This window comes from Arachis hypogaea, chromosome 12 (genome assembly GCF_003086295.3).
Source record: "Arachis hypogaea cultivar Tifrunner chromosome 12, arahy.Tifrunner.gnm2.J5K5, whole genome shotgun sequence".
NCBI lineage: Eukaryota > Viridiplantae > Streptophyta > Magnoliopsida > Fabales > Fabaceae > Arachis > Arachis hypogaea.
The window spans coordinates 84,610,964-84,625,749 of NC_092047.1; the positions used below are offsets into that span (position 1 = coordinate 84,610,964).

At 30.4% G+C, this 14,786-nt stretch overlaps 1 protein-coding gene across 4 annotated transcripts; it reads left to right on the forward strand.

The window, feature by feature from the left end:
* Positions 1–123: 123 nt before the first annotated feature.
* On the forward strand, positions 124–3,884 carry LOC112727602 (uncharacterized). 4 transcript variants are annotated; one of them, XM_025777416.3, is made up of 5 exons: positions 153–234; positions 337–382; positions 459–569; positions 1,720–1,934; positions 3,479–3,884. In XM_025777416.3, exons 3-5 carry the CDS (start codon positions 480–482, stop codon positions 3,762–3,764), a joined length of 591 nt encoding a protein of 196 aa, XP_025633201.1. In that variant the 5' UTR covers positions 153–234; positions 337–382; positions 459–479; the 3' UTR covers positions 3,765–3,884. The 4 variants fall into 4 exon arrangements, with proteins under 4 accessions (XP_025633202.1, XP_025633201.1, XP_025633200.1 ...); XM_025777415.2 differs by having other exon boundaries at positions 155–230; XM_025777417.3 differs by lacking the exon at positions 337–382 and having other exon boundaries at positions 124–230.
* Positions 3,885–14,786: the final 10,902 nt, after the last annotated feature.

The following is a 14,786-nucleotide window of genomic DNA, read 5'->3' on the forward strand; positions in this document are numbered from 1 at the left end:
CTTGAAAAAAATCAAATTCAAAATAATTATTTTAAAATTTAATTTTTATGTATTAAAAAAAAAGGTAAAATCTTTATTTTTATATTTTATATTTATTGATTTACAAATTAGATCCCACCTTCCGTGTATATATATAATTATATATATATAAGGGGATCCACTCTAGGTTGACTCAGGGATCTTCTGCTGCCAGCCAAAAACAGCTTTTCAAGATTATCTCTAATCCCTTAGTTTGTATTCCTTATTTTTCCCTCAACGGAATCTTTAAAGCTAGAAACAGCTTTTCAAGATTATCTCTAATTCCTTGATTTATATTCCTTATTTTTTTCTCAACAGAATCTTCAAAACGGTTAAACCTGATTTGTTTTCAACTCAGAGCCACGTAACTTCCTTTCTCGCTGAATAGTTCCTCACACATTCTAACTTTTCTTCTAAAACATTGTTTTATCCTCTTGCAGAGATCATCGCACTCACCCACCATGGCTGTCACTGTTAAAACCATGGCTCTCATTGTTTCGTTCTTCGGTTTTCTCTCTTTCATTCTCGGTGTTATAGCCGAAAACAAGAAGGTATTGTTCTTAATATGGATTCCTATATCAAATATCATTTATCTAAAAATTCAATTTTTTTTTCTTTTTAATTGCCTGGATTATGGATTATGAAATTTTGATCCATTATTAAGGGTTGAAAATTTAGGTATGTATGTTTGAAACTCTAGTTTGAAAGTTTAATTCTAAATACCTTTATATCAATGTATCTGTGTGTAATTTGTGCCCAATACATTAATGCATCACATTGAATCAGTAGGGAAGTGGAATAAAATATGTATATACTTTAATTTTTTAATTGCATTAAAAAAAATCTTATGCTTTGTTTTTTCCTTTAAAAAAAAAAACTTATAAACCACTCATGTATGCTTTATTACGGTGAAGTATTTTTCAACTTTTTGACTTTCTGCTTCATCGGTTTTCAACTGTTCAAACATGCTTGACTTTAGTTGGTGCTATCTGACGTGTTTCTAATGAATTGATAATATGTCAATGTAGATTCTGCTGTGCCTGAAAATGAGAGAACCTTTTGTCTTAGTGGATCTTTTCTCTTACAACAATATATAGTCTATGATTCTGGAATATAAATTTGTTTTGGTTTCATTAAACTGTATATTTGCTTTATTTGAATCTCTAAAATTATGTAAATTAATGGTTTTAGCTCTTGAATTTGCGGAAAAATGATTATTTGATTTAGTGCTCTTGGCTGATGTAAGCTAGGTAATTAACCATCACTTTAAAAACTAAGGTGAATCACTTTTTCTGCAACTATAGGGACTTCTAAAGTTAAGTAATTAATGAGTTAGTTTCTGAACTTACAAAAAAAGAGATCTAACTTGGTGATTCAAGCTAGTCCTTACAAGCATCCCCCCTAATGATTAACTTGAATCACTCTTTGAAATTTTATGGACTAGAACATCAATTCCTTAATTATAGGTACTAACAAATGAATATTCACTAGAAATTTCTATCATGTGTTTTGCCCTTGGGTTGGGCTAAACATAGATATGCCCTGTGACAAGGCGACATGCTATCAGTTTTATCCATGTTGTTGACCTCATCAAGTGGGATACGGCTTTTTTGTAATTGTTGTTTTATTTGTTTTATTTTGGGAATAATCTGTCTTTATAGCCTCCACAATCTGTTGTGTTTTAAATTTTTTTTGTTGCAGCCTGCAGCCGGAACCCCAGTACCTGGCGAGGGTGTTGTCACCTGCAAGTTCCCAGCTGATCCAACAGTCGCATTGGGCTATCTTTCCTTTGCATTTCTCATTGTATCTACTGTGGCCGGATGCATGTCTCTCTTTTACCCTTACAAGGGGAAGTCTGTTCCACAAGGTGTTCTATTTAAAAGAACTAGTTTCTTGGTATTCTTCAACATTGCAGTGTAAGTGCTGTTTCTTATACTTTGTTTTTTCTTCATTAGTTCATTAGATGAACTTTGCATGTGCCCTACCTTCCTTTTCCTATAAAAATAAGGGTATGTTTAGTTGAGGGGAATGTCATAAGGAAAGAAATTTGAAGTGGAAATTTTCATGGCTACATTGTAATTTTATATAACAAACTCATCTATCATCCGAATTTATGGAAAAGCTTGAGTTATTCTATTTGTATGAATGAATTTATCATCCAAATTATTTGTTGCTAGTGTCTTAAGGATGGGTCTACATTGGTCAATGCTAATGTAAAATATCTGTTGATATGCTTATTACTAGTATATTGCATCTACTTTGTTTCATGACTTGAAACTTAAAATTTATATACTTTGCTGATGTTGCATATAAAATCATTCTTGGGTTCCTAACAGTGTTTTAAAAAAGCGGTTATGGCATGGCGGATTTCTTCCTTGCCACCATACAGTGGTTGCCACAATGAGTTTTCACGGAGAGTGAAATGGTGGCCGCAGTGGTGGCACCATGGCGGACTGCAATAGAAATGGCGGAAATTGCGGGGTTTTTTTTGGATTTTTGAAAAAATTGAGGGTTATTTTTGTCATATAGGAAATCCTAAAATGCTACAACTCACCCTCCTCAGCCTCCTTTCTTCAGAAAACTGCCTCTTCCTCTCTGAAGGTCCAAAAACTCTCTTCTATCTCTCCCTCTCTGCTCTGGGCTGCTCTGCTGCCGGAAGAACCACCGGTGGCAGGCCAAGCAGCCTGTCCAACTCCAGTTCCTCCATCTCCGTCTTCCCTTTCTGTTGTTCTCTTTGTTCTGGCGAAGCCGTCGCTGACTCACTGCTCGCTGCCGCTCGTCGCCGCTCACTGCTGCTGCAAGCCACGGGTTCCCTCTCTGCTTTCTAACTTAGTTTCTGTTCCAGACTTCTGGTCTTCCTACCCTTTCCTACTTTCCCGTTTCCCCTTTTATTTACATAGGTTCGGTGCTATAAGTTATATTATAAACCTCTCTATTTCCAATTTTTTTTTTTTAATTTACATAGGTTCAAGACAAGCTCGTGACTATAATGTCCTTGCCCCTGCCTCTTATATTCTATGGTGCATTATGACTGATGTTATGTTTATTTGTTTATTTTGCTACTGCATTTGCTGAATAAATTGGATGCCTTGTGAGTAGAAAGTTGCTTAAATGAATTAGATTTTATAATTTATTACCTTAGAGTTTTTCTGGAATTTTGTTGTGCATATACATATGTTTTTTAGGTAGTCCGCCATTCCTTGCAACACCACCATCCGCCATAATTTTATGGTGGATTTTTGGCTTTCCGTCATGAACCCCATCCGTAATCAAAAGCTATGGTTCCTAACAATTTCTGCCATTAAGCTTTATCTGTATGCTAGAGACATTAGAATGTTTTTATCTTACAATTGATTCAGTAAACTTAACTGAAATTCATTCCAGTTCAAATGTTTTTAACTTGCATTTCTGAGATGAATGGATTTTCTTTTTTTCTAAAATGTTGTGTATACATGCATAGGTTCACGACCGGACTAGCTGCAACTATGCTGTTATGGCCGACAATCACTGAACAGATGCACCTTCAGCGCAACGTACACAATAATCTCACCTACACTTGCCCTACTGCTAAAACCGGTCTACTTGGAGGCGGTGCATTTTTATCGCTTGACTCTTCCCTCTTTTGGCTGATTGCCCTTATGCTAGCTGACAACGCCCGTGAAGATTTCATGGATGAAGAAGTTAAGGGGGGCGAGCTTTCCTCAAGTGCTTATGCCACGCATACAGTGGTGACAGCAAGTCCCTAGGTCTAGGTGCATGTGTTAATAATGGTAGTAGAGGAAGACGGATGTGTGCAGCATTAGGTAATTTAAATGTGATGATGGATTATGAAGTCAATAAAAATAAAAGATATTAATGGCTTTCAATGGAATGAGTTCTCCTATAAAATACACAATGTTTGTTTTTTTGGTGATATTATGTGATTGTTTAGGTGCCATTGAATCGATAAATTTTTTATTTTTTATTTTTTAGTGTATTTGACAAATTTTTAATAGTAAAAATAAAAATATTAAAAAAAATATTTTCGAGAAGTTATAATTTATATCTTTTTTAAAAGATATTTTATCTTTAAGAAAAGATATTTTTTATATAATAAATAAATAAAAAAATATTTTTATTTTATTTTATTTAAATATAATTGATAAATATAAAAAAAATTTTACATAAAATATCTAAATATAAAATTATTTTTATTTTTATAAAATTTTTTTTTAAAAAATATTATTTAAAAAAGATTTTTTTCAAAAATAATGTCCAAACAAATCTTATAAAATACACAATATATTAACGGAAGTGAAGATATGATAAATATAAATTTCACTAAAAATAATTGCATGTTAGGAGTCATTGTCAAAATTAAACCATGGCGAAAGATATTAATGTTGGCAATTATAGCATATACAAAATAATTTTATAAATTATTACTTATACGATGGTGCTTATTATTTTAATTATGAATATTTTACGTACAATGGATAGTAAAATTATACTAGATAATTTGAAATTTCAAAAAAAGGGACCTGAAACAGCATATATAAAAAAAAAATTAACTAAAAACTTGAGATAAATCATTAATATACTTGGTAGTGGTAGTATTCTATTCTATCTAATACAAAATCATTAATAAAAAATTGTTCTGTAGTGAAAATTCAACATATCTTAAAAGAGAGAACTTGAGAATTGGGTTGATTATGATAATTCATATGTAGCTATGATCTCTAATTCCCTCATTTTTCTTCACCATTATTGGGTTATGTATGAAGTAATATTAATTTCAATATCTTTAATATCTTCTGATAACTCTTCTACTTATTTTCTTTTACTACTAAAAATATATTGTATTTTATGGCTCATTTTTTTATATGAATGTTATATATGTGTTATGTTTGGATATGGATATGGAGTATGTTATATATTGATGTGACGATTACTTTTTTTTTTTAATTTATAGAGTAAAAATTGAATTACTCGATTTTTTTGTTGCTGAAGATTGAAATAAATCGGACGATCTAATTTGTTTGGAGAAAAGAAATTCTAAAATTTTGAAGGACGGTAATTGGTAAGTCTATCTGATTTTAGTATTTTAATTTTTTTTATTTCGACATGCACCAAATTGAACTGTCGATTTGTATAATTAAAAAAATTTTAAATACTTAAATACAAATCAGACCGTCCGATTTGTAATTTTATATATACATCCACTCTAACCCAGTTGACAGAACTCCATTCTTCTTCTTCTTCTTTTCGTCGCCCCTTATCTCTTCAGAGTTTTCTCCTCTCATCATACTCTCTTCCTTTACTTTAAAAAATTACAATGAGCTTGAATATTTTCAATGTGAGTTAAAAAAATAAGATAGATGATAGAGTTTTGTTAAAAGTATATTATTATGGTCAGATTTTGTTATAAACATATGAAAGAGTGAAATTTGTATGTGAAAATCTATTGGATATTGTTATTTCATTCAGACTCTCATTTGAGAAACTAAAACATGTGATTTGTGAGAAGATAGATCCTCATATATAAAGAGAGTGTCATGTATTTTGTACAGGTATCCTATATCAATATTTGGTAGTATGTGACTGATGAAGCAAACATGCAAGAGATATTTTCAATGTATATTGAAACTCACTCTCAGATGTCATTCATTGAGTTGTATGTTGAGTTTGAACAATCTGAAGCCAACCGACATATCGAAGGAAAGATTACAATAATGATAATGAGGAAGAGTTTAAAAGCAACTATGAGGTCGTTGATCCAAATGAAGACGAAGATTAATCTGATGGCACTATGGAGGCAGATGTCGCAGAGGTGGCAAATGCATTAGCAAACTAGCATCCATTTGAGGAGCCATCTTTTATGCGCACATTGGATTTGAAAGTCATACATGCACAGAAATTTTCAAGATACATGCATGCAGGTATGTAATTTTTTTTTTGGTGACATGCAGGTATGTAATTTGAATATTTGTATCATTGTATGAGATTAAAATTTTGTTATTTTTTATATTGTAGATTGATTAATAATTACTTATATGACACGTGAAAATATAATTAATTAGTATTTGTTTATTATTTATTTAATTAAATTTAAGATAATTATCTTACTAGGTTTGAATAATTTTTTGATTAAACTTGACGTAATTACTTTATTAGGAATAAATATATGTATATATTTATACTAATTTATCAAATATTTATTTATAATTTAGAGATAGATTTAAATTTAAATTTTACTTATTTAATATTTATTTATTAAATATTTATTTTGTAGTGTTGTTGTAGCAGAACTTTTTATTATGGTAGATGGTAAATTTGTTGTGGGAATGAAATTTTCAGTTTTAGGAAAGCTGTCATTATGGCGATGAAAAATTATACCATCCGTAGAGGTGTAGACTACCGGATGTATGAGTTGGAAACAATGATATTTTATGCTAAGTGTACACAATACAGTACAGGGCTGTGATTGGCTGATCAGGGTTAGCATGATTCACAGAAAGTATTGTTGGATTATAAGTAGGGGTGAGCACGGGTAGCGGGTACCCTATTACCCGTCCGAACTCGAACCGAACCAATTAAATTGGTTCTGAAACCAATGGGTAATCGGGTCTAACCCGAACTAAACCGATGGCTTTTGTTAGTGATTGGTTTGGGTATCGGTTTTGGGGGTGCGGAATCCGAACCAACCCGCGAACCCGACCATATATTAATTATATAAAAAAATAAAAAAATATATATGACTTTTTCATTAGACAATGATTATTCATTATTAATATGTTTGGATTTTAATGAGTTTAGTTTTTAATGTATTTGGTATTTAACATGTTTGGATTATTTCTATTGATGTTACATGTTTATTGTACTTGTTGAATTTTTAAGATAAAAATTTGGTTTTTTTTTTTATGAATTTCAAAGTCATCGGGTACCCAATTACCCGAATCGAACCAATTACATTTTGATCGGTTCGGTTCTAATTTTACTATAAACCCGAACCAAACCGACCCGTGCTCACCCCTAGTTATAAGGAGGTACAATGATAGTTGTACTTGTACTAGAGCCACCATTTCTCAAGACCATTCGAAGCTAGATTCCAACACAATTGTAGAAGTAATGAATTCGTTGGTAGAGGCTGACCCCTCTATAAAGATAAAATCAGTTATTGCGAAAGTAGAGTCGAAGTTCAATTACACCATCAGCTTTTGCAAAGCACAGTTGGCAAAGCAAAAGTCAGTGAAAATATTTTTGGAGGTTGGAAAGCATCTTACGAACTTTATCTATGTGGTTTGAGGTAATGTGTCACAAGAAGTTATCAGCAACCGTCCATTTTAAAACTATGCCTACATATCAGAGCGATGACTTGGTAACTGATATCCGGGTATATAACATTGAGTCTTCTGGAGTTATTACTCTTGCATTAAAGCATTTAGACATTATAAACTAGATGTCCAAGAAGATGGGACTCACTTGTATAAAAAAAAAAAAATAAGGGTTGTCTATTGGTTGTAGTTTCACATAATGATAATAATAATATCGTGCCTATTACATTTGTCATTGTGGTGGAAGAGACTTCTGATACGTGGCACTATTTTTTTAATAACTTGCAACAACATGTGGTAATTCGGGATAGTGTGGGACTTATCTCTGACCGACACGACTCCATCAGTTTAACTATTGTCCGTAGTAATAGAGCTTGGTCGCCTCCTAGATCTTTTCACATGTTTTGGCCTTTCTGTAGTTCCTCCAATGACTTCCTAAAGTGAGCAAGAGAATAAAATCTATAGTGTCGGTCAGCACGCTCCCAGTTACGCCACATGGCATCATTTATTTCGTTAACAAAATTTCACCTTAAACATTAAAATACAATGTGCAACACTTAGTTAAAGTTGACACTAGATAATTTTACCTATTTGCAAGTGAAAAAAATTGAGGGTTACCAGAAATCAACGCAAAAAATGGTAGACGGATCCATCGATTTTCTTACAGTCGAAACAAGATGTCCTACATAGCGCTTTGTATAAGTGTGCTAGGTATGCTGATTTTCAATTAAATTCTCTGATACTGGCAAAATCGCAAGGCAAAGGCAGAAATTTTCAATGCACAGCTGCGGCACTAGGCTTGTCTCCAAACAAGATTATACCAAATAATAACATAATGTGGCACTTCACATACCTCTGAATGCCATTTTCGTCAGTCAGATATAAACGATCTTTCAGATTCCGAAGCCATGTCAATTTTATAAAATTTCCTCTACAATTTGCCTTCCTAGATGCAACCCAAACTAATGCAAACACTCAACCTTTAAAGTATTGTGACTACTCAAAGTCACTCCTATCGTTGGAAAACCGTTTATCAGAAGACCAGGGATATATAACCATATCTTCCAATGTCACATCACACTCACCAATCGGAAGGTAAAATGTATGTGTATCAGGGTGCCACCTCTCGATTAGAATATTTACCATTGTCGACTGACATTGAATTATTCAAATTCAAAAAATGTGATAAAAACCAGTCTGCTATAAAGGCTCCTCCACAATAGGATTGTACAGATCTTGCGACAGTAAGTGATTACACGTCAACATCCGTAAACTCTACAAAATGTAGCCAAATATTACATCAAACAAGTTATCCATAAACACTCACTAATTATTTTATGATAATTTATAACAATAAAAACAGAATTTTTATTATCATTAACATAATTTAGTTATATTTAACAAATTACCATTACTTACCCAAATAATAAAATAAAATTTAATAATACTAATATTCTATTCTATTCTATTCATATACATACATACATAAACAATACATAATAATACAAGGCTAATATATAATAATAATTAATGACTTAAAATAACTAACTAATGACATATTAAAAATTTTGAACAGTATCTTATTTTCAATAACTCTAATATTATTAATAATAATAAATAACTTATTAAATTATTTATTAATTTTTTTATTAAATTATGTATTAAAAGTATTCCTTAAATAATAAATATAATTTATCAAATAATTTATTAAAATAATACTAAATTTAGTGTTAATAAATTAATTAATTAACTAGCATACGCACGGCTAACATACAAATTACTTAACTAATACTATTCAAAAATTTAAAAACTTAACTACAATAAATATATTAATTAAATATCTAACATTAATTAATTAATTATTAAAATTTAAAAAATATAATATTTAAAATATGTTAAATCTATTTTACAAAAATTCCACAATAATAATTTAACTTCTAATAATAATTGATAAAACTTAAATATATCTAAAATATAATTCTAATAATTATTATTAAATATCCTAAAAATATATTTTCTAATAACCTACGGTAATAGTATTCACCAACTAAATTCAACAATACATTTCCAGCTTCCACATCAATTATTATTTAATTAATATTAATAACATTAATCTCTAATATTTTACTAATATTTTTATTAAATTAAAAATTAAAAATAATAATTTACATAATTAAAATAACTAATTTTTTGATATTATTTTATGAAAAACGGAGGGAGATTGTTGAAGAAGAGAGGAGAAGAAAATGAGGGTTAAAATTTGAGAGAGAGAGAAGAAGAGAAAGAGAGATTACATGCACGTTGATGCTGCACACAAATCGAATAGTCCAATTACTCTACTTTCAACCTATATCGTTCGATTAGTGTATCTCTGATATCACAATGGTATAAACTATAGGAAACATTTTAAGTGCACCGGAGAGTACCGGTACACCAGTTGTTTTAACTGTTGATTTCAATTAATATATATTATATATTTTTTATAATTCAAATCAACGGTTAAAATAACTGGAACACCAATACTCCCAGTACACTTGAAATGTTTCCTAAACTATAAAGTATCCTGCTTTCCAATATCGTGGGGATATACCATTCTAAACATTTCATTTCAAAATTAAAAAGTGGTATTTTCTTTCTTCTTAATTTCAATTTATTTCCTCATTCTTTTTTTACCTGTTTTTCAAATTTCTAATTGATTTTCAAATTAATAACCACCATACATCATATGCATTACTCTACTTATATACTTATTTATAATTCCTTGATTTCATTGTTCACTATAATTTTCGGGTTGGGCATTCCTTTTCTTGTTATTAGGCAAAAATTATTATCACTTAGGAAAAAATATAATTTGTTTTAAGTAAATAAATATAAAATAATATTATTATTAACTTATGAAGCCAGATTCAATATATTAGGGGAAGCTTCTAATTCACTAGCAAAGAAGTAGTTTTTATTCAAATTTTGAATTAAGCCTGAATTATAGGACGTGCTATATGCAGGAGCAGTTATCAACATGGAACGTCAAAATAGCGTACAGGACAGTCGTCAAGGAAACAAGTGCGGGAACAGTTACGAGTGCAATTCAAAATTTCCGCAAGTGGTGTTTAAAGAGTAATTGTCAGCTGACATTAGGCTAGTCTATAAATAGAGATTTAGGAAAACATTGTAATCAGTTCAGTTCTTCTTGAAAAACACTTGGAGACTCAAAAACGCTCTCAGCCTCGAGTAAAACTGGGAATCTTAAGTAATTCCTCTGAAGTCTGAACTCAAATTTGTACTTTATTTTCTATTTTTAATCAAATTTCTTTACTTTTTATTTGTTCTTCTTCATCTTTTTCTTTCTTTCTCTTTTAATTTTTGCATTTTACTTTGCCTCCGGCACCTTGCATGTTTTCTTTTCATCTTTAATTTTACTTTCGAAACTACAATTGAGACCTTGAGACACCCACAAAAGGAGTCATTTTCGCTCCTTAAATTAAGATTGTGAAACAAAAACTCAAAAATTGTTGATTTATTTATTGTTAACAATGGAACAAAAATTTGAGTAAAATAAATTGGCACGCTCGGTGGGACCTTGTCAATAGATTGTAGTTTGTCAAAAGAAAAAATCAAGAGTTTTGAATTTGCATGTGGTTACGTAATGAGAAGATTGTGTTTCCAGAGACCAAGAAATCAACGTCAGTTGACATGTCAAATACATCTGCAGCATCTTCTTCCACTTCCAGCGATGAGACTAGAGAAAATGAGTCCGGAAATTCTCCTGTGATTTCAAACACAAAGCCTACCTTGCTGCCAGTGAGGCATGATGGCGTTGGCCATGCCCATACAGGGTTAAATGCAACTCACATAAATACCGTGGGGTGGCCGCCATATGGCTTGCCACCGGGGTATGTCCCCCATGGTGACACAAGGATTGCCTGTGCCTCTCTACTCAACTTTTCAAAATCCTATTTATCAAAATCCATATGGCATGTCAAATGTACCTGTTTCTGGGGTGTCAGGTTCACACATGTCACAACAAAATTTTTCACATGCTATTAATGTAGGAAATAACAGTGCATCTAATTCTACTACATCCACTGTCACTAGGGTAGAAAATTCCAGACCTGTATTTTCTGACAGGTCAAGAGCAATGCCTGTTAATCAATCTAGTCAAACTGTCGAATCTTTAGCAAACATTAGGCAACAGATAGGTGAAAGCTATCCTATTCTAGTAAACATGTTAACTCATCAAATGGTGACTGTTTTGAGTCTTTTCTTAAAAAACACAAATACTAGAATTGAACAGTTAAATAGGCAAGTTAATAAAATTGCTACTGTGGTAAATTCAGAAGAAAATGACAACTATGGTTTAGGATTCAATGATGTCAACCAAAATGATGGAGCAATTCCTAATTATAATGTTCATATGTCTAGACATGGTCAAAATACTGATAATATGTTGGAAAGACTTGGGCAAAATAATATTGGGGGGCAAGATGTCAATCAAGTGATTGAACAAATTCTAAAAATATTGGGATTTAGTGTTGGATGTACAAATCAACCTCAATTTATGTCTCCTTTTCCTAAATTTATACAACAAACTGAATTACCTGAGGGATAGAAGTTTCCTAAGTCATTAACTATATTTTCTGGGGAAGATGAAAAATCGTCAGTAGAGCACATTGCTCGCTATACTGTCAAAATTAATGAAGTGGCATCAAATGAGTATTTAAAGATGAAATTCTTTCCCTCTTCATTAACAAGAAATGCCTTTATATGGTTTTCTAATCTAAAGCCAAATTCAATTCACTCTTGGAGGCAATTAGATAAAGATTTTCATAAACAATTTTTTCGTAGTGAATTAAGAATTAGTTTAAATGACTTATTCTCCATTAAACGCAATGTCGGAGAATCAATTGATAAGTATTTGGTTAGATTCAAAAATATGAGAAATAAATGTTGTACTCCAGTTCCAGACTCTGAAATTGTCAAAATTGCCATAAATGGATTAGAATTTGGAATTAGAAAGAAACTTGTAAATCAACACTATCATGACATGACTCAACTTACTGAATATGTTAGACAAATTGAACCGTTAAAAGCTGAGAAAGAAACAAAGTATAAAGAGATGATAAAAGAGAGATTGAATATTCATCAAACATCTCATTAAAAAGCCATATAGAGAATGATTGAAAAGAAATTTCTAAAGTATAAAATAAATGACTTGTCCGCAAATAAGGATTTAATTTTGATAAACAGAAAAAATATGATAAAAAAAATGATCTCATCTTCTTTGTTTTTTATTGGTTTTTTTTTTCTCTCATTCTGATCTTTACTTTTTTTGTTCTCTCTTCTTGCTCTGTTTTTCTATCTCTTTTTCTTTTTTATTCATCCTAATCGTCTTTGCCTTTTTTTTTTTTCTTATCTTTTAAATTTCTATTTCTTTCTTGTCTTTTGGTTCTAACTTTTATTTACCTTGTTATGGTTTTATTTAAAAAAAAAAGATGCATCAAATTTAAAATCTTGGACAAAAATAATCTTTCATTGACATTTGGGTATGTACTTCATAAATACAAAAGCCTAATTGACTTAGAAATTCTGTTAAGTCTATTAGCGCTTGGAGTCAAAACTATTAGAATGTTAGTGTGGAGATTTTATAGGATTAGAAATTTTATCAAATTTAATTGACACCTAGAGTTTAACATATGAAAGAAACGACTTCACGAAGTTAAGATTCTGTTACTTCTGAAGTTGGAAAAATTGTGTCAATTAAAACAATGAAAGTGTGTGTCAAAAAACTCTTAATTGAAATATTAAAGGTCAAAACAAAGGTCAATTGATACACATTTAATGTGCCGAAATTAGAATAGATATCATTTGACACACTTAAAAATTTCATACAAAAGAATAGACACATTGACAGTTCAACTATTAATGTAAAAATTTTATAGACTTAGAAATTCTGTTAAGTCTATTACTAGTAGGCATTTAATCTGTCAAGCGGATGTATCTAAAATGTCAATTGACTCTCAATATCAAAAATAAGAAAAATGTCAATAAACAACTAAGTTTTTTCACTTTCAATCATTGCATATCTTCAAGTGAGAAATCTTGGAGGGCATCTTGTTAGGCAAAAATTATTATCACTTAGGAAAAAAATAATTTGTTTTAAGTAAATAAATATAAGATAATATTATTATTAACTTATGAAGCCAGATTCAATATATTAGGGGAAGCTTCTAATTCACTAGCAAAGAAGCCGTTTTTATTCAAAATTTGAATTAAGCCTGAATTATAGGACGTGCTATATGCAGGAGCAGTTATCAATATGGAGCGTCAAAATAGAGTATAGGACAGTCGTCAAGAAAACAAGTGCGGGAACAGTTACGAGTGCAATTCAAAATTTCCGCAAGTGGTGTTCAAAGAGTAACTGTCAGCTGACATTAGACTAGTCTATAAATAGAGATTTAGGAAAACATTGTAATCAGTTCAGTTCTTTTTGGAAAACACTTGGAGACTTAAAATCTTAAGTAATTTCTCTGAAGTCTGAACTCAAACTTGTACTTTATTTTCTATTTTTAATCAAAGTTCTTTATTTTTTATTTGTTCTTCATCTTTTTCTTTCTTTCTCTTTTAATTTCTGCATTTTACTTTGTCTCCGCCACCTTACATGTTTTCTTTTCATCTTTAATTTTACTTTCAAAACTACAATTGAAATCTTGAAACACCCACAAAAGGAATCATTTTCGTTTCTTAAATTAAGATTGTGAAACAAAAACTCAAAAATTGTTAATTTATTTATTGTTAACAATAGAACAAAAATTTGAATAAAACACTTGTTTTTTTCAATCGGTCATTCTAGTGGCGGTGGAAGGCATTGCGGTGCAGTATGCAATTGAATTTTACTTTATGACATGCAATTATGTATCAACTGCTTAGTTTAGAGTGTTTGATTGCCGTCACTTTTAGAAGTTATAACAATCTAACGTTTTATTTATCTCTTGCTTACAGCAGCGCAATTTATTTTCTAGATTCTATGTTAAAAACATGGTGCATACCATTCATGTCCCAAGTATAATCTGCCATTTCCAATCTACACATACATAAAAGTGTGTCACATTAACATTATTATTTAATTATATATAATTATATTATTTCAGTTTACATCTTATTTTATCTATTTTGAATCATAAGATTTTGGAAGAATATCATTATAATAATTAAAATTAGTTAAAAGATTAGGATAGTTGGCTACATTTTCTATATGTAATAATAAATTAATTAGTATATGTTATAATGATGTCTATACAATTATGGCAAAAATTAAAAAATTATTTCTAAAGTTAAAACATATTTTTTAGTATGCATAGATTTTGTGTACACTTTTCATTTTTTATTTTATATTTTATATATAATTTATGTTTTGTTATTTTTTAACTATTTTTATTTCATGTTCTATTTACACACCCT

Bases quoted from the DNA above. Each gene is read 5' to 3' on its own strand.
- LOC112727602 (XM_025777417.3), top strand. From the start codon at position 480: ATGGCTGTCACTGTTAAAACCATGGCTCTCATTGTTTCGTTCTTCGGT. The intron at 570-1,719 runs GTATTGTTCTTA...TTTTTGTTGCAG, and splicing joins TTATAGCCGAAAACAAGAAG to CCTGCAGCCGGAACCCCAGT. The intron at 1,935-3,478 runs GTAAGTGCTGTT...ATACATGCATAG, and splicing joins GTATTCTTCAACATTGCAGT to GTTCACGACCGGACTAGCTG.